General features: G+C 40.8%; 1 protein-coding gene across 1 annotated transcript in view; it reads right to left on the reverse strand.

The window, feature by feature from the left end:
* Positions 1–12,825: 12,825 nt before the first annotated feature.
* The window catches only part of nol4la (nucleolar protein 4-like a), a 38,321-nt gene continuing 30,322 nt past the window's right edge, over positions 12,826–20,824 (reverse strand). Inside the window, exon 11 of the mRNA XM_047372774.1 lies at positions 12,826–20,209. Coding sequence (XP_047228730.1) covers positions 19,992–20,209 — 218 coding nt within the window. The 3' untranslated portion in view covers positions 12,826–19,991. The remainder of the gene's footprint in view (positions 20,210–20,824) is intronic.

Consider the following 20,824-nt stretch of genomic DNA (forward strand, 5'->3'; position numbering starts at 1 on the left):
GAAGATCATGACTAACTGCATCATCTTTGGGATAAATTACAGCAAAAACTGAGTTAGACCTTCTTGTCCAACATCAGGGTCTGACCTCACAGATGCACTAGCGAAAGGATGGTCAAAACTCACCATAAACACACTTCTAAACCTTGTGGAAAGCCTTTCCAGAACAGTAGATATTGTAACTGCTAACAGTTGGACATCATATTAAACCCTATGAATTAGGAATAGGATGACATTAAAGCTTATCTTTGCATGAAGGAGGATGAGTGAGTACTGGTGGCAATATAGTGTATTGTACATACACCCACTTAGATTTGGTTAATAAGGTTTAGGTCTAAAAGTGAAATTCTACCCAGGTGTATATGTTTAAAAACAGTATTAGGAAGTGTACAATTTTCAGACCCCCGATCTTAAAAAGAAAGGAAATCAAATTAAGGAAAATTGTTTGGTATGTTCAAGGGCACCAAGACCCACAATGGACTGAAAATAACTGAAATGCCACTGTATGGCCCTTGTGAAAACATTTATACATTTTGATAAAAGAAGCCCCTGCTCCCAAATAGATGCCTTCAAGCTCGAAGGAAATTCCCAGCTTCCCACATGAAGAAGACAAATGTTATCTAGAGAAAAATTTTTTGGTTATTTGGTCATAACACTATGTTTTGAGGACTCAAGGTGAGGCCTAACTATGCGTCATGGTGTGTGGAGCAGGACCAAAGTGAATACAGGAGGGGAGCATGACAGTGAGTGGATGAATGATTTAATAATGAAAACAAATAAACTTACAGGATGAACTTAGGCAGGTATGCAGACTGGAACACAGAGACAAGTAATGGGAAATCAGCAATATGATCCAGTGGTGAGAACAGAAAACTGGAGAGTCTAAATATTGAAGAGGGGAGGACAACGGACCAATGAACCAAGGGAGCTAACCAGAAGGGAATGAGATGCAGCTGGTGGATGAGAGTCTGCAGGTAACTGAGGTAGAGTGACTAATTAACACAGATGAGCAGGATGGTAGCAGGAAACATCTAAACAAGTTAACAACGAGACTACCAAAAATAACATGAACAGCGAGAAAACAGATCTGTAAGAAAATACAAACTAAAACATCTAACCAGGGAAGTTGCAAACACCTAAACAACATCATGAATCGAATAAACCTGAATGAACTGAAATAAAGCTAGTAAGGAACATGGCAGTAAAGATACTGTAAACAGAACTTAAACACAGGTAGATTATGACGCTTTGATTTGCTTTCTGTTTCTTTTGACACTATTGGCACCATAATATTCAATAATGTATTTCCAGCATTTCCAGCAGTAAAATACATTAATTAAACATTTATTTGCATTAAAAGCAGCACGTTTTGAGTGATGAAGTGAGGGAGTAGCAGTTGGACTGTGTCTTTTAATGTGGTTATACAATATAAGGTTGTGCAATGTTAAAAACTCAATCATTAAAACTAAAATCAATGAAAAACATCGGTTCTCAGAATGTACTATTCTGAGAAATACAACAAACAGTGAACATTTTACTTAAATGAAAACTGATAACTAAGAATAGACCGAAGTCCTGTTGGAAGATAACCTGTCTGGTCAAACATGAAAAGCAAACAGATCTGGTTGGAGAGCTTGTACAGCCACACGCAGGGATAAGGGCATAGAGGAAAATGCCTGCAATATTTCTTTATGAATTAAAAACGTTGAAGTATAACATTCATTTTTATTAAACCCTCTATACTCTGACAGCCCTATATAAAATACAACAGAACCAATTGCCTTCAGAAGTTAGCTAATTAATAGTCCATCTGTGTGTCAGTATAAATATGATGAAGATGAAGATCACGAAACACAACAGACAGGTCCGAGATAAAGTTGTGGAGGAGTTTTATGGGTTCAGGTTATAAAACAGTATCTCACAGAGTTCTGTTCAGTCCATCATCTGTCAGTAGGAGTCACAACTGCTAACTAGGGTTGAACATTATAGCGCAAATATATCGTCAATGCAGCATCAGTGTGTGCAACATTCATATCGCAAAAGACTGTTTGGAGCAGTGTTGTTTCTGTCAACGATGACTAAATTTCACTGACACCCTTTTTTTCCTGATGATAACGAGATGATGACGAGCCAAACACGGATCCTTCATGACTAAAACGTGACGAGACGAGACTAGATGAAAACGGTCTTTCAGACGTTCAACGCATAACATTTGTCCAACCTGTCATTGAAATGCTAAAAAGTATCAGAAATTCAGCTCCATCCTATCCTTGTTTGGTCAGGCCGAACACCACCATGAGTTTAGTAAGTCATTGATGGACCATGGCGGTTCTCATCAGGTATGGGCTTGCTAGTCAAAAACCGAATGTATTCTAGAGAGAGAGCACTACCTGTGGCCACAAACTAGGTGGGGAAATACTACATATCTTAAGCAGTTGTAAATTGTAATAGATGCAGAAGAGCACAACTTACACTTATTTGTAGATGTGTGTTAATTCTATCACCTGGAAATATAATATCAGTCTATTTATTTATATTTTCGGTTCCTAGTTTTAAATCATCTTTTGATTCTATCTGTCCTGCTGCAACAAGCATAGCCAGGTTGTCACTGCACAGACAGCTCAAATAGAAACCAGGAATCTGGGGCAAAGGTAACTGGCTCAGCCGATCAATCCAACATCCAGCACTCACCAAACACAAACTTAATTCTGCCCAGATAAGATAGGATGAGAGGAAAGGGGCATCCAGTACCCAGCATTACCAGACAGATTGACTCATTGTATATTTTAAGCTCAGGTAAAGGGGTTCATTCTGTTTTCGGAGTTTAAAGTGTCATCCTCCTTTGGGTTTTATTTCATCAGCAACACGAGCCATGCATATGGACCCCTGGACCTGACTAAGACCACGTGTCATTCAGGGACTTTCTGGATAAACAGGAAAAGCTGCAGTCTGGTATAGTCCCTTCGTGACCATTTATCTTCCCAAACCACTGCAGTATGTTTGTGTTTTGTGTTTGTGTTCCCTTCCATGAGCCAAGTTAGGAGGTCTAAAATACACCGAAAACACATTTCAACACCATCTGACCTCAAAGTCTGCAGCATTGCAGAGAATTTAGCTGAGGGTAAATTCTCAAAAATGTGTTTACACCGAGCCACCTGAAATATAAATTTCAACCTTAACAAACTGTTTATTATAATTTGCTAAATGTTCTGTGGAAATTCTGGAAGAGATTATATGGTAGTAAAAAAAACTGGTTTGAATAAAAATAATATCCACAAACCGATGATCTGAGCCTGTTTTTCAGCACCAAAGTCTTAAATTAATAGTAAGCTCTGCTGAATCTAAAGAGAAAGCTTTGGTTATACAGCAAGAGAACAAGAAGCAGAAGCATTACAATCATTCAGCTAAACAAGGGTTAAAGATGAATAAAGTTAATGCACTGGAATCACCAAGTCATTTGTCCAGTTTACATTTTTCAAAAAATATTACTAATTATTCAAAAATCAGTACTTTAAATCTGCTTTTCTCCCAAACGAAGTTCACAAAGCGGTATCTGAAACTGTACTTCTGTAATGGAGTTTATACATTTGTATCATATGAGAAAATACTATAATAGTATCTATAGGTTTGCTAAATTATTCACATCCCTTGAACCACATTTTGTTCTGCTGCAACCTAAAAATCCAGTGTATTGTATTGGGATTTTATGTGAATTTTGAAGAAAATATAAATGGCTTTCATGTTTGTTTGTTTTTTAAGAATAAGAATCTAAAATGTGTGGCATCCATTTTTAAACCCCTTTTACTCTGACACCCCTTAATATCAATCCATTTCAACCAATTGGTAATTTGTAAGTAGGGTGTCTAACTTACTGTTTACTGTATAAACGCAGCTGTTCTGGGAAAAGCCTAGAGGTCTGAGAACATTAGTGAATAAACCTGAAGACCAAGAAGTCAGAAAGTTATAGCAGGGTTATGTTATAAAACAATATCCCAAGCTCTGAACATCTCAAAATGTAAAGAGTATGATACAACTGGAAACCTATACCAAGACATGGCTGCCCATCAAAACCAACAGACATGGAGAGCATTAACCAGAAAAGCAGATAAGAGGCAGATAACTCTGGGGAGCTGTATGGATCCACAGCTCAGGTAGGATAATCTGTCAACTAGACAACTGGAGTCCTGCTCTTCACAAATCTGGGACTTAAGGAGAAATGACAAGAATCCCGTTGTTAAAAGAAAGCCATAAGAAGTCTTGTTTGAAGTTTGCTAAAGCCATGTAGAGGACACAGAAAACACAAGGAACAAGGTGCTCTGGTCAGATGAGACCAAAGGTAAGGTGTTTTTTGGCCTACATGCAAAACAGGATGTGTGGTGTAAATCTAACCTTCAACATTACTCAGAACTTACCATCCTCGCAATAAAACATGGAGGTGGTAGCATCATGCTGTGGGGATGCTTTTCATCAGCATGGGACAGGGAAGCAGGTCAGAGTTGATCAGAAGATAGATGAAGTTACATGCAGAGCAGAGAAAAACCTGTAGCTGCAGAAGACCTGAGACTGGACTGAGGCCACAGAAGATCCTGTGGTGAATATGTGGACTTGAAAATGTACACAGACTCTAACTCTGTAACTCTGAGTCTTTCTGACTGCGTTTGAACTACTTTCCAAAAAAGATTGAGAAAAATTGATAACGTGATAGTAAAGACCCCAATAGAACCAAAGCTGTAATTTAAGTGACAGTAATTCTATACGAAGTATTGAACAGATTTTTATTTCTAAAATAAAATCTTAACCTTCTACTTTGCAATTATGCAGAACTTTGTTTTGGTCTATTGTATAAAATCCCAATAAATTACATTTAAATTTGTGCTTGTTAATCAAATGTGAAAGAGTTTAAGGTATTTAAGGTAAGTGTAATTATGATAATAATACATTTCTTCATATAACGCTTTCAGTCAAAGTGCTGTACAAAGAATAAAATCAATGTTAATAGTACACATGTAATTAAAAAGCAAAGCAAATTTTAGGGTATTTAGGGTATATGTACAGCATCTTTTGCAATTCCCTGCACATATAATATTGAAGCATTGCCTTTTAGTTTCAAATTCACATGTTGCAGGGACAATAATGTTTTTTCAAGATTTTAAAAGGATTTTTGTCTGCTAATAATAAAAAAGTGAGAATCCACCTGGCATATAATACCTGGTGTACAAAGAACTAGCTGCAAAAACAAAATAAAGTAAGTAGACACTGTAAATGTGCATGGTACAGTAATGAGGTCACTGTTGGTTTGTTTTCAATCCTGCTGTGGGAATTACTGACTTCAGTTTGAGGAAACACGATGTCCAGTTTCACATGAAGCTCTGTTTGCAGAACCACCTGTGAATCCTGGCAGACTTAAACAAGCCCAGCCAAAAGGACTGAGACAAATATTCCTGTCAGAAGTCTGAAACCGGCTACATTAAGGCTTGAAGGCACACTGTTCCAGAAGAAAGAAAGGAGACAACTAAAATTAGAGGCCCTGCAATTCATGTTCCCTACTTTTTTCAGAACCTATTTATGAAAATATATCTGAAAATAATTCCCCTTATTGTTACAAGTTGATTTTGCAGGAGTGTTTGTTTTCTAAAATGTAGAAGCATTATGTTTTTTGATTGATCAACATGATAACCAAGCAATATCAATCATTCTTCTTTCTAACAATGTAATTAACTTAAAAGTCATGGACTCCACATTTTCCAGCTGTATGCAGCTGAACTACGTAGCTCATTGCTTAAGCATTCATCATCTATACCTGCCTAATCCAGGTAGCGGGAAGTTGGGCAAGAGGCAAGGTACAGCCTGGACAGGTTGCCACTCAAGTCACAGAACAGTATTCATACCCCTTAAACTTTACAACCAAACCCTTCATCGTGTCTTGCTGGAATTTGGTATGACAGACCAACACAAAGAAACGCATACATGTGAAGAAGAAAGGAAAATGATACATGGTTTTCATACTTTCGTTTCCGGGCTTTGTTAACCAGGCTGGTGGCAGATGGGAAAAAACTGTTCTTGTGGCGTGAGGTTTTGGTCCGGATGGACCGCAGCCTCCTGCCAGAGGGGAGAGTCTCAAAGAGTCTGTGACCGGGGTGGGAGGGATCAGCCAGAATCTTCCCTGCCCGCTTCAGGGTCCTGGAGGTGTACAGTTCCTGGAGCGACAGTAGACTGCAATCACCTTCTCAGCAGGCCGAATGACACGCTGCAGCCTGCCCTTATCCTTGGCTGTAGCAGCAGCGTACCAGATGGTGATGGAGGAGGTGAGGATGGACTCAATGATGGCTGTGTAGAAGTGCACCATCATAGTCTTTGGCAGGTTGAATTTCTTCAGCTGCCGCAGGAAGAACATCCTCTGCTGGGCTTTCTTGATGAGGGAGCTGATGTTTGGCTCCCACTTGAGATCCTGGGAGATGATGGTTCCCAGGAAGCGGAAATATTCCACAGTGTCAATTGTGGAGTCACAGAGGGTGATGGGGGAAGGTGGGGCTGGGTTCTGCCTGAAGTCCACAACCATCTCCACTGTCTTTAGAGCGTTGAGCTCAAGGTTGTTCCGGCTGCACCAGTCCAACAGATGGTCCACCTCCCATCTGTACGCGGACTCGTCACCATCAGAGATGAGTCCGATCAGGGTGGTGTCGTCCGCAAACTTCAGAAGCTTGACAGACTGGTGACTGGAGGTGCAGCTGTTGGTGTACAGGGAGAAGAGCAGAGGAGAGAGAACACAGCCTTGGGGGGAACCGGTGCTGATGGTCAGGGAGTCAGAGACGTGCTTCCCCAGCCTCACGCGCTGCTTCCTGTCAGACAGGAAGTCAGCGATCCACCTGCAGGTGGAGTCGGGCACACTCAGCTGAGAGAGCTTCTCCTGTAGCAGAACTGGGACGATGGTGTTGAAGGCAGAGCTGAAATCCACAAACAGGATCCTGGCATAGGTTCCTGTGGAGTCCAGGTGCCGGAGGATGAAGTGAAGGGCTAGGTTGACTGCATCATCTACAGACCTGTTGGCTCTGTAGGCAAACTGCAGGGGGTCCAGGAGGGGGTCGGTGATGTCTTTTAGGTGTGAGAGCACAAGGCGCTCAAAGGACTTCATCACCACAGAGGTCAGGGCGACGGGTCTGAAGTCATTAAGCCCTGTGGTCCTTGGCTTCTTGGGGACAGGGACGATGGTGGAGGACTTGAAGCAGGCTGGCACATGACATGTCTCCAGTGAGGTGTTAAAAATGTCTGTGAAGACTGGAGACAGCTGATCAGCACAGTGCTTCAGGCTGGCTGGTGAGACAGAATCCGGACCAGCAGCTTTCCGGGGGTTCTGTCTCCTGAAGAGTTTGTTTACGTCCCTCTCCTGGATGGAAAGAGCCGTCCTCGGCGTGGGTAGGGGGCTGGTGGGGGGGAACTTCAGGGTGGGGGTTGGAGGTGCCAAGGCCCCTCTTGAGGTTGGAGAGATGGGGGTGGTGGATTGTGGCTGCAGCTGTTGGGGGGCGTCGTGGGGGATGGTTGCAGGACTGTCCCTTTGTCTTTCTAAGCGGCAGTAGAACTCGTTCAGGTCGTTGGCGAGGCGTCGGTCGTTGATGGAGTGGGGGGCTTTCGGCTTGTAGTTGGTGATTTGCTTGAGCCCTTTCCAGACAGACGCAGAGTCGTTGGCTGAGAACTGGTTTTGGAGCTTCTCAGAGTACAGTCGTTTGGCCTCTTTCACTGCCTTGCCAAACTTGTACTTTGCCTCTCTGTATATGTCTTTGTCCCCACTCCTGAAGGCCTCTTCCTTATCCAGTCTTAACCTTCTGAGTTTAGCTGTGAACCAGGGTTTGTCGTTGTTGTAACTCACCCTGGTGCATGATGGTACACAGCTGTCCTCACAGAAGCTGATGTAGGAAGTCACAGCCTCTGTGAACTCGTCCAGACTGTTGGTAGTAGTCCTGAACACATCCCAGTCTGTACAGCCTAAACACACCTGGAGATTCTCCACAGCCTCACTGCTCCACTTCCTTGTCGTCCTCACAACAGGTTTGCAGAGCTTTAGTTTCTGCCTGTATGCAGGAATCAGGTGGACCATGATGTGGTCGGATTGGCCCAGTGCAGCACGTGGGACGGCGTGATAAGCGTCTCTGATGGTGGTGTAACAGTGATCCAGAATGTTGTCCTCTCTGGTCGGACATTTTATAAACTGTCTACATTTGGGGAGTTCGTGGGTCAGATTACCTTTGTTAAAGTCACCAACGACGATTACTAAGGAGTCCGGGTTGGTCCGCTCCACACTCAGTATCTGGTCGACGAGCATGCGCTGTGCGACCTGCACGTTAGCTTGCGGCGGGATGTAAACACCGACCAGGATGAACGAAGCGAACTCACGGGGGGAATAGAAAGGCTTACAGTTTATGATGAAGGATTCCAGGTCTGGAGAACAGTGCTGCTGAATCACTGTCACGTCGTTGCACCAACCACTGTTGAGGTAGAAACAGATTCCTCCACCTTTCGCTTTGCCGGAGAGTTCCGTGTCTCTGTCCGCTCAGTAGAGCTGGAATCCTGCCAGCTGCAGCGCAGAGTCCGGTATTAATCCACACAGCCACGTCTCCGTGAAGCACAAAACTGCCGATGAATAAAAGTCCCTGTTTTTCCCCAACAGCAGTTGTAGTTCGTCAATTTTGTTGGGAAGTGAGCGCACGTTAGAGAGAAATATTCTAGGTAACGGTGTTCGTAGTCCACGCTGGCGAAGTCGTACCAGCAACACAGCCCGTTTCCCTCTCTTCCGGCGTTTCACCGCGTGAACAAAGGTGAGCGCACCTTTGACCAGAATGTCCAAATATTCCAGAGCAGTAGGCAGAAAAGTTGGAAATAATTCCTCTGGTGTAGTAGCCCTGATGTTCATGAGTTCTTCTCTGGTGAGAGAGCTCCGGGTACCATCACAGAAGACCGTTTTAAAGCAAAAAACAAAACAAAACAATGCGCACCAACACGCTGAGGCGACCATCTGCGGCGCCATCTTGGTTGCTACAAATCAAGGATTACCTTGAAGAATCTGGAAGTGAAGTGAAGTTAGTCTTGGAACCAACACAAGCAATAATTGGTATACCTTTAGACAACCATTCACAATAGAAGATCAGACAAAATATTATTTTAATCAAATAATATTTTAAAGAATTATTTGCTGCATAAAACCAACCTTCTGGATGACTAATTCTCAATGGTGTCTTAGCTGCCTTTATTTATTGAAATAATATTTAAGGAAATATTTTGTTTAAGAACCAGATGTTTGAGAAATGGGCTTAATTGTGTTACTTAGTTATCAAGTTTAGTAAAATAATATTTAGAGAAATATTGTTTTACTAGATTGAAAACTAACAACCCTTTTGGGTAAATGATCTTTAGTAGGCAAACACGTGTTCTTAGCTGTTAGCGGTTGAAGCTAACAAAGGAAGCTTATAGCTTATTATCAGAATCAAACACATACCTTTAAAATACCACTAATAAAAGGGTTAAAATGCATAAGCGTTATGGCCGATCTTCTGTGTTTATAACCACTCTTTAAATAAAGTTTTAACTAAAAAAATTAAAAAAACAGAACACATAAACTGAGCACATGGTGCTGAGCAGATAATTTGCTAGCACTAAGATTGCTGAGTTTTCAATACAAACAAAACCAGACTTCATAAAACGAAAAAATTTTTAGATTATTTCATTCTAAACTACTTCTCTTTCTGCCCAAAACACAACCTCTTACGAGAACTGTGCTGAGGAAAAGTTGTCCGGGGCGACGAAGTTGAATAAGCATTCACAGTGAACAAAAGGTTAACTGCAGCTAACCTCCGTAGCTGTGGAGGGGGGCGGCTCGCTCTGCTGGCCGGCCAAACTGCACGTTACTGCTGTAGCCATGGTGATGCGGTCCCGTTGTCCTTCCTTTAGACCGGGAAAACTGCTCCACTCGGCATCGTAGAGACAGGGTCTCTGTTGGGAACTCTCTGGAACACAGTTTGCTTCTGTAGACCTCAGAAAGAAAGTCAAGCAACGCTTGTACTTTAATTACCCCGTTCATTAATGAATACCGGATACACAAACAGCCATTCATTCCTGCTTAACTTAATGCATATGATCGCGTGATTGTATGACACTCTTGGATCCAGTTTGAAGAGTTGTGTCTGTTTGCCAGCAATGAGACATTAGCGTGCTGTGTCCCTCTGTCCAGTTCCTCTGGGGACCTGCGTGGAAGAGGTCAGTTTGTTGCAAAAGCGGGGTTTTTATTTGGACAGTTACGTCACGGGAAGTCCGCTGTGCTGGAAGTAGGTTCATGCGATTTTGAAATTTCCAGAAAAGTTCGCACTGGCCTTTCATTTTGTACCCATGGCTGTGGTCCCAAAAAACTCTTACAAACTTGTCCCTGCTTAGGTCTCCCCACAGCATGATGCTGCCACCACCATGTTTCATTGTGGGGAGTGTTTGTGGTAGATGCGCAGTGCTTTTTTGCGTAAGCTCCCCATGTTTGGTCTGTCAGTTTAGGTGGATGCATGTCTTGGTAGGTTTGTAGCTGTGTTGTACTCAAATGTAACCCTGCCATAAACATCTCCACAATTGTATCTCTAAACCAGTCTGTTGTGTTCCTTGATCTATCTTGTTGGGATTATGAATCTGAGATTATTTAATATTAATATTTTTATCAAATAATATTTCAGTCTGTTAAGGGTTGTCCTGTGAATACCAGCCCAATAAGGCGATGGTATTAGGACAAAATGGAAAGGTGTGACGAGCTCTGACATTATTGAACAGCATAAACTCTGCACACACATGGAATAAATTCACACAATTTCTTAAAATACAAGAATTGATTAACAAAAATAAGTCAACTCAAAGTCAAGCATATTTCAATCAACAAACTCTTTACTATATTAAAACAATCCAACTAAACTACCAAGCAGAATTAAGGAATAACGAAGACTAATGGGCTATGTACAATATAAACAAGTTGATTAAAGATGATTGAAAATCATAACCAAAAAGAGTGATGCAACATTAGCATGCAATGTTTATGTTTGAGGACCAAGGATTATCTTGAAGAATCTGGAAGTGAAGTTAAGTTATTCTTAGAACCAACTTAGGGAATAATCAGCAACATTTAGACAACCAATCACAATGCAAGATCAGATAAAATATTATTTTAATAAAATAATGTTTTAAATAATGATCTGCTGAATAAAACCAACCTTCTGGATGACTAATTCTCAACAGTGTCTCATTAACTGCCTTTATTAAAATAATATTTGAAGAAATATTATTAAGGGAATAATTTGGAAAGAGCCAAACCTTTCTGGAGAAATGGGGCCTAACAAAGGAAGCTGCTAGCTTAGCACCAGAATCAATCAAACACACACCTTTAAAAATACCATCAATAAAAGGGTTAAAATGCATAAGCGCGGACGGCGCGTTATGATCAATCTTCTGTTTAAAATCACCTTTTAATAAAGTTTGTCTTAACTTTAAAAACACACAAAGAACACAACCTGAACACGTGTGCTACAGATAGTCTGCTAGCACCAAGATAGCTGAGTTCAACACAAACAAAACCAAACTTCATAAAATGAAAAATGTTTAGATCATTTCAACCTAAATCACTTCTGTTTTTCTGCCCAAACACTTAACCTCATGAACTGTGGTGAGGAACGTTGTCCAAGCGACGATTAAGTTTGAAGAGAGCTCTGTGAACTAAGGGTTAGCTTCCAGCTAACCTCTGTAGCTCTGGCTGGAAGACGGCTCGTTGTCCGCTGACCACAAACTGCACGTTAACTGCCGTAATGCGGCTACCCGTTTGTCCTCCTCTCAGGCAAGGAAAACCGCTTCACTCTGCTTCATAGAGACCACGTCTCTGCAGGAACTTCTCTGGGACAGTTTGCTTCTGCAGGCCTCAGAGAGAAAGTCAAGCCAGGCGTGTACCTTAATTCCCGTTTTTATGAATGAATACTGGGTACACAAACAGTTATTCACTCATATTTATGTTGTGCATATGATCACGTGATCTTATGACATCCTTGGATCCAGTTGAAGAGTTTATGTCTGTTTGCCAGCAAAGAGACAGCGCGCTTGTCTCCCCTTTCCGGTCCCTTTCGAAGGCCGAGTGGAAGAGGACGGATGTAGCAACAGCTGTGCTTTTATTTGGGCAGTGGCGTCACAGGAAGTCTGCATTTATCCCGTTTCCTGGCTTTGCCGGAAGAAGGTTAATGCACTTTATTTTGAAAAGTTCCAGAAGAGTTCGTACCGGAGTTTAATGTTGAAATCCATGGCTGTGGGTCCCAACATGATGATGCTGTTTGTTCACTAATGTTCTCTAAAAAACCTCTGAGGTCTTCACAGAACAGCTGGATTTATGCACAAACAAAGGGTTTTAATAAATAATTACTGGAGGCATTTGGTTGCATTGGATTTTAAATAAAAGATAATTCCTGAAAATGAAGGCTAAACAATTACATTTGCAGACTATAATTTTATAAATACAGTAATACCTTCACAATGATACTGTAAGAGTTCATGTATCATAAGGCTTTAGTTATCATCACCTACCAATTAAACATGAAAAGGTTACTTGTGCAGGAAAATATAGGTGAATGCTACAGGTTACTTTCCTGCAGCTTGCAACCATAGGAACTGTTGATGTTGCTTACTGTGTCTCTGCTGCCCTCTTGTGTTTGAAGCATAGAATTAATTACACAGTTGATAAGTGTTGAATCAGCTTAGTGTGTGTTTCCTTCTCAGAGGCAGAGATATTTGCAGACATAACAAGAAAAAATAAAAACCAGGACACTAATCTCAGTTTGATAGCTCATCGCACTGTTTTATTCAATTACTGACATCTCAGGAAAAGAGGAGAGCATTGCAACTCTGCAGTTGGTAAACCACTGTTTTGCTTTCAGTTTTTTTCTGGTTGTTTTTGTTTTTATCCTTTTTTTTTTTGTTTGTTTTTAGTTTTTCATAGCGTTGATGCAACACTGAAAAAAGCGCTATTTCCAAACGAACACAGGTCCCTCATTAGTGATATGTAAGAGGCAGAGAGAATCTCACCTGGACAGTTTTGCATGAAACATACCAATGAAAAAAGGTTCAACCTTTTCTTTTGTCTTTTTTTTGTGTAGTTTCACATATATTAATAAATATCAATACCAATAAACACTCGAAAAGAAAAATCAAAATATTAAGTCACAGGTACCGGAAAAAGCTCCACCTTTAAATCACAATGATAAATGTACAAAACAATAGACATCTCATATAAATGTTAATGTTTTTTTTTCCTTTTTTTAAGTTAAGAGACTTAAATCTCACTTCAGAAGAAAGTATTGGCTAAAACTAAAGTCGGAGAATCAGTATTTCCTGAGGTTTATGGGTTCCCCTTTAAAGGCCAGAAGAGGGGAATGGCTTTTATGTTACCAGGAGATATTACAACAGGTCAAAGTGTACCTTTCAGGGCACCAGTCGGATTAAGGACGAGGAGTTTTCCCTGACAACTCGCCTGGATACTAAGTCATTATGAACACTTTGTTATCTGCTCAGTCTGTTTAGGCCACAACAGGGTTTAAAACCGTTAAAGTCATCTTAATCCTTAATAAATCTTTGCTGGTGCACTTTGAGAAGTTGTGAAGCTCCCCCTTGTTTTTTTTTTTCTAAAATATTACCATTTTAAATGCTGGAAGCCACCACAACGCCGAGCCGACCGCAGCCGACCGTCACGGCACACTCTGACCGTGTGACCAAGTCGTCAAAGAGGTCACCTCTGCAACCGATGCAGTGAAACAACAGAACGCAAAAATCTCTAAGCGAATGAACACAGATCGAGGAGGGGGGGAGGGATTGATGAGAGAAGGGAGAAAGAATAAGATGCAAAACACAAACAAAAAACGCAAAATATTCTGAAAAACTGTACATGTAAACATCACACTTTCACTGAGTCCAAAACCAGAAAGGGAAAATACAAAGCTTCACACAGGTTTACAGTACGAACCCCTGCACAGAGCTACAGTCTCTTATCAGTGCAGGAGAGGCAACAACTCAAATAATATAAATAACAATAGAAGTTATACAGACCATCACAAAATGATAAGTTAAAACAGGCAAGGGCTAAAACCACTTTGATTTTTTTAACAGTGCTGTACCCACAGAAAAAGAAAGGTTCAAAACATCTTTTATCACTCTTTGTACAGCTATACAGTACATTTATCTGACCACTTTAGCAATCCACAAGCTACCAGGGCATTTTAGTCAACACCAATAAATTACATTGTCAAGTCAATACAAAGAGCAAAGTCATTGGGAGTCATTGGAAAAATAACAAAACAACAACATGACAACAAGATTTTTTGTTGTTGATCACAGTAACTTCAGCACACAGCTAAACATGTTTGCTCAGCGGGGACAGAGAACCGATCTGCAAGCAGGTGTTTGGTTTCAAAAACGGGCCTCAGTCTGGTGTCGCTGAGCTAGACGAGAGGTGAAGTGAAGAGGGTCTGCTACGGTAACAAACAAGGAGGGAGACGTGGAAGACGTGTGAGTACTCGACTGTGGTTACGTCAGTGTGAGTCCTGAGGGGTGTCGCAAAAATACAAGAAGAGGCAAGTTATCTTTGCCTGTGTAAGGAGGCAAACACAGCCATGGGGGAAAGAAGGTTTCAGTTCTAGGGTAGGAGGCATTAATGCATGATCTGATCTTTACCAGATTGTAAAATTAATTAATCCTACACTCAAATGTACAAAAAAACACGCGAAAGATGCCACACTGTCAGTGATTAAATGTGTGTGTAAAACCTAAGTAAACTATTTATGCTATCATAGGATTCAATGAAGGGGACAGCCAGGTGTTTCTAATCAAGTGCACGTAACGAATCATCAGTGTGATCGCCTCTATAAAAACAAGCGTTTTGGTTGTTTCCAAACTCTGTGAGTGGAAAACCTATGAGACAGACCTGACAAGTGGACTTTTCAGCAGATAAACCCCAAGAGCTCCATCTCTGTTTCTACAGGCCTCGGTTAGCATGTTAAAAGTTAAAGATCAGGACAGAGCAATTAGAAACAAACTGAACAAGTACAGCTTATCTGGAAGATTTGTCAGGAAAACGCTTTCTCTCCCTAAAAAAATATATGGGAGCATGACCTAGGTTTGCAAAGTTGCATCTAAATAAATAAAGTATTTTTGAATTAATGAACCACTACACAATGTCCTTCAGATGGATGAGACCAAGATAGAGATGTTTGGCCATAAGGCACAGCACTATGTTTGCTGACAACTAAACACAGCATATCAACACAAACACATCATACCATCTGTTAAGTATGGAGGTGGAGGGGTGATGGTGTGGGCTTTTTTTGCAGCCACAGGACCTGGACAGCTTGTAGTCAGTGAGTCGACCATGACCTCCTCTGCAAAGAATAAAATATGAAGCCATCTGTCCAACAGATGAAGCTTGACCCAAACTGGGTCATTAAAGAAATGAAGCAACATTGTATAAAGAAGAGTCGACCCAACTTTCTTCACATCAAGCTACTGCTGCCAAAGGTAGTTCTACAAGCTGTTAAATTATAGGGTGTACTTAGTTTCTCCACACAAGGCTCCTCTTCACTCTTTGTTTAGTCAGTGATGTCACAAATAACATGGAATCTGTTGTGTTTTTTTGTGTAAATAAAGTTAGGTTTAAATTGTCTCAGAACCTGTGAAGATCAGCTCGTTTTTATTATGTCCTAAAACCCTGGAACTGAAAGGTGCTGTTTTTGTTTTTGTTATTTTTACCATGACTGCATTACGCTTATCAACTTGCTTCAGAAATTTATCACAGTACTCTAAGAAAGATTTTTGCTGCAGCAGGAATTGTGAAATCAATTTGTAGTGATATTGTTGAGCAGTCTATGTTGAGGATGGCAAATTTTGTGCATGCAGAAAAAGCTCTATAACTCCAGGAAGAAGAAGAATAATAAATAATAAATGTGACCTGATTCACCCTGTTTGGGATCCACATATTGTTCTCGAAGTATATTTATATTTTCCAGTTTAGTTGTTATGTTGGTTTAACAAACCATTAAATGCATTTGTATGGGGCAAATTTACTGCCATAAATCAAGAGCATATGTTTTCAGTTTGAGAGCAGGATTTCATTCTGCTTGCACTCAAACTTAGTAATGCTTGCACTCAAAACTTCTGCTTTCTATCAGATATACTCTGTTCTCTCTCCAATCTTTGTTTCTGCGCTCTGATCTAATGCTTCTTGCATAGATAATTTCTCCTCCTGCTTGCTTCATCCTCCTTCAAGCCTGTGACCTGGCAGTTGCACACTGTCATTCTATTGGCTGCTATGGTTGCTAGGAGATGATACGACTTTAATCTGAGAGAGAGCAAAAAGAATCTGCGAAGAAACTTGAGAGTGCAATTTTGATCCGAGCAGAGAGCAAGTTTGTGCGCAAACATTACTAAGTTTGAGTACAAGCAGGATGGAATCCTGCTCTCAAATTGAAAATATATGCTCTTGATTTTTGACAGTAAATTTCCCCCATACATTTGCAAACAACGTAGAGTGGCAGACAGAGCTAATGCGTGTTTCTTCTTCGTGCAGTGGTTAAGAATGTTCTGCAAAAACGTTTAGGTTTTGTTATGTAAACAAATAAGACCAAGATAAAACTTTCTTCATCTTGAATGTGACCTATAACCTGTACAACTTTATGGTGATACATTATCACTCAGTGTTTTTTGGTAGGAGGAACATCTTGAGTCGGCAATGAATCTGTCAGATTGTGAGGTCACTTCCTGTTCACAGCCCCCTTTAGATCACCCCAGATCAGACTCAGGTCTCGGCTGTGCTGTTTCAAATATTTATTCCTCTCCTGGTGAATCTAGTCTTTTCTTGATTTGGATGTATGCTTTGGGATGTTGCCGTGCAGAAACATCAGGTTACTCTGCAGGTTTCTAGTAGAAGACTGAAGGTCTAACTGGTATTTTGAATTGTCCACTATTACCTCCATGTTGCTCTTGATAATGTCACTGTAGGTCAATATTATCTCCATTTGATGATGACTGTCTTCACTGTGTTACACTGTATATATACTTCCTTGGAAATTCTTTTGTACTCTCCTCCTGACTGATACCTTTGGACAATGAACTTCCTCTGATGCTTTGGATTCTCTCTGTGGACTTCGGAAAAAGTTCTGAAATAATTCTCATTGTCTCATTTTACATCACAGAAACCTGCCGTTTTAACCTGCCATTATGTTTGTAGACTTTTCACATCCACTGCATCTTAAACAAGTCTTGCAGACATTTTTGCCCGTACACTTTAGATCTGAGTCTTTGTTTTGAAACACCCCTCAGACAGGACATGCACAAAGAAGGTCTTGTTTGCTATATTCAAGACGTGTGTGTGAACTGAAGCGTAGATTTCAAATGAGGTATAGACACACTGAAATCACCATATTATGTCACCATAATCCTGAGCTATAAAGTGCTTCCGAACTTGCAATAGATGATAGAAAGTAAATGGAAATGTTACTCGGCCTGGTCATGAGAAGGCAAATAAATAAACCTTTAGGTCATGCATGAACAACTTGGAAACTAAACGGATGACAAGCGTGTGTGAAAAATTTTAAAGATACAAAAAAATATCTCTTAACCTCTGACAAATCGATAAGGTGCAAGCCACTTTTTGGCCGCACAAAGAGTCATTGTCATCGTTAGGAATGTTTCAGCCTACTGAATTAAATCTTCACAGATTGACATCGTACTAACTGGGTCACTCCACTTCCACTCCACAGACACAAAATTGGCACACGGCAAACATTAAGACGGCTGGAAAAACAACTGCACACACACACACACACACACACACTGTTTTTTGTGCCGAGTGACTCACTAGTAAGAGATGTTCAACCGTGCTCCAGAAAAGCTCTGACACATAAACGTGCACACTGTACAAACACACACCGTAGCAGAAAGCTGGGAGAGTAAACTGTGATGCTATTACATCTTTTTCAGAGATTGTCTCTTGCTTCTTCTCAAACAGAGTGTGTCAGGACACCATGAAGAACGTGGGGACGTGATTCAGAGCCTGACGCCTGCTGAGATCATCAGGACAGATGGGTAGACAGGGAGGAGAGGAGTGTGTGCTGACTGTGTGCTCTGCATTCACTCATCTGTCAGTAACAGATGGATCTAAGCTTCTCTCTCTGGGCCTTTTAAAAAAAAATCTGAAGTAAATGCGTCTTTCACAAAACAAAACACGCTAAAGTGAAACAAGGCGTGCAACATCAAGTCACGTCTGCCAGGTCCTTTCTGTCACAACAATGATGACTGATAGCGCCTCAGTCATGAGGTTAGCATTGACAACGAACAATAACATTGAAATCGGCTACAATGCTGCATTAGATATCTTTTCTTTTTACAAACTTGACTAGAGCAAGAGAGGGCTGAGGTGAAGTAAAATCCTCCTAAAACTCCTTCATTTTATTAACAACTGATTAATTCAATATTGCACCTTTTTCTTTAATTTTTCAAGAGTCTGAATATTATATTAATCTTATTGGTTTTTTCCCTGACAAGCACAGGTGCATCTGAGTAAATAATAACATTATTGAAAAGTGTATTTATTTCACTAGTTGAATTTTTAAATGTGAAACTCACAGAAATTTATTACACACAGATACATATTTTAAGCATTTATCTTACTGAAGTTTGATGATTATGGTTTACAGCTGCAGAAAATCCAATATTCTCGTCTCAAGGTTGCACTTGTACTTTTTCATTCCACCAAACTTTCCATTAATAGACATCACTCTGTGAACTGCCGGCTTCTTTAGCAGTGGCATATTTTTGTGGAAAGCAGCTGTCTTTGTTAGTGATGTTGTGGCCATAACATAATTTATTTGCATCAAACCCTGTTTTAACTGGTCTGGTGTATTGTTACAGCTAACAGAAATTCTGCTGATTATATGTTCGACAGAGTACTGTCTCCAAGCACATTAAAGGAGAGTTGAGAGGAATGGGAAAGTCTTTTAGAAGGAGCATAAGAAGCATAGATTACTACAGCTTTGAGCGCACTATGTTTTTTATAGCTTTAAGTCAAAATTAACAGAACAAAATGTAGCACTCTTTTTGTATTAATTAACATGAGTTTCACTTTGAATTGAAGTACTGAAATAAATTAACATTTCAATTGCATTCTAATTCATTAGGATCTATTTCTGTCATCATTTTGTATACCCACATTTCCTAAAATTTCTCCTCCTTTTAATTATTGACAACTGCCTGCCATAGAGTGTTACGCAACAATTCACTGAAAATAAAGTCCACCTAGCTAAAGACATTCTTGCAAATGTGTCTGATTTTTTGTCCCTGTCTTTGTTATTTTCTTCTTTCTTTAACATTTTTTTGGAATACATGTAAATCAGCAGCTGTTGAGGTTAACAGGGTGCCACTTCTTATAGCAGCAATTCCTTCATGGATGTAGAAATGACTCGATTCAGACAACCCAAGTACACCACGCCACTGCACACATATTCTATATTGGGTTAATACCAGAAAGAAATAATGGTGTTTATTCAATAATTTGTTATTGGGGTTAAACTAATCCAACACCTTGGCTTGTGTATCAATACACGTCATTGTTTTGCTTTTTTGTGACTGATCATCGCTTCCTGAGACAAATGGAGGTTCCACTGGTGTGATGAAGTTGATGAGATGAATGGCTACACAAAGCAGGGCACTAAGGTCAACCAAATGCATAAATCATCATGTTTCAGCCCGTGATATGTTTCGACCTGTCCGACATAACATAACCTTGTGGGAACAAGTGAAGGTACCATACCTACATGACCCACTATGCACTGCAGTATCACTCGTGTAGGATCGTGTCTTTGTGTGTGAAAGTCTGCCAGAATGTGTGAGACACGCAGCGACAGAGAAGGACAGGCTGAAGGGGGGAAAGGGCATTGGCACGGTTTGGTTTGGACTCAGTTCTGCTGCAGGATCAAGTTTTCCAGCTCGTCCGCAGAGCGGAGCAGGAAGGCCGCAGACTCCCGGTACCCGGCGATGAGCTGCTTCACCGCCGTCACCTCCGGAGGGCTGAGCTGAGCGGAGGCCCCGCCACCACCGCCTCCCTGACCGTGACTGTTGGAGGTGGAGGAGGAGGAGTTTGGGCCGACGGACTTCATGCTCAGATCTGTGGGACCTGTGGACATAACAGGGACGATTATTGAACATTCAGTTTACTCGATACCTAACCTGGACTTCATTTATGCCCTCACATAATGCCACACTGAACTATTAAGAACATTCTTAACTTTAGTTGGAGTACATTTACTCAGATAAGATGAAATATTTTGAAACGGAATATTTAAGTCCTTCATGTTTCATCTCATAACTCTGTACTTTTACAGACCCAGACTTCACAAATTCAAACATCCCTTTTAGCCCATTTATAAAGTATGGATGGATGGATGGATGGTTGGATGGATGGATGCAGACACCCTGTCTACTTTTAAGGCTAGGCTTAAAACTTTCCTTTTTGATAAAGCTAATAGAGTGGCTTAGGTTATCAGGGAGGGAGCCTTCCTCCCTCCCTGTTGGATGGAGTAAGGGGGAGTCAGGTTTAGCCTAAACCGGCTCAGTTATGGTTGAGGTGCAAACACACCCTCCATTTCTGCTACCTGTAAGACCCCTTCTCTTTTCCAATGGTTATAATCAGTCTGACAGAGAGAGGTATCCCAATCCTTGTGGTTTTTAGTATAACAATGACCATCAGTGGGACCCTTTGACATTGTTGTAAATAAGCCCCGTTTAACTA

The sequence above is a fragment of the Girardinichthys multiradiatus genome, chromosome 1, assembly GCF_021462225.1.
Source record: "Girardinichthys multiradiatus isolate DD_20200921_A chromosome 1, DD_fGirMul_XY1, whole genome shotgun sequence".
NCBI classification, from domain to species: Eukaryota; Metazoa; Chordata; class Actinopteri; order Cyprinodontiformes; family Goodeidae; genus Girardinichthys; species Girardinichthys multiradiatus.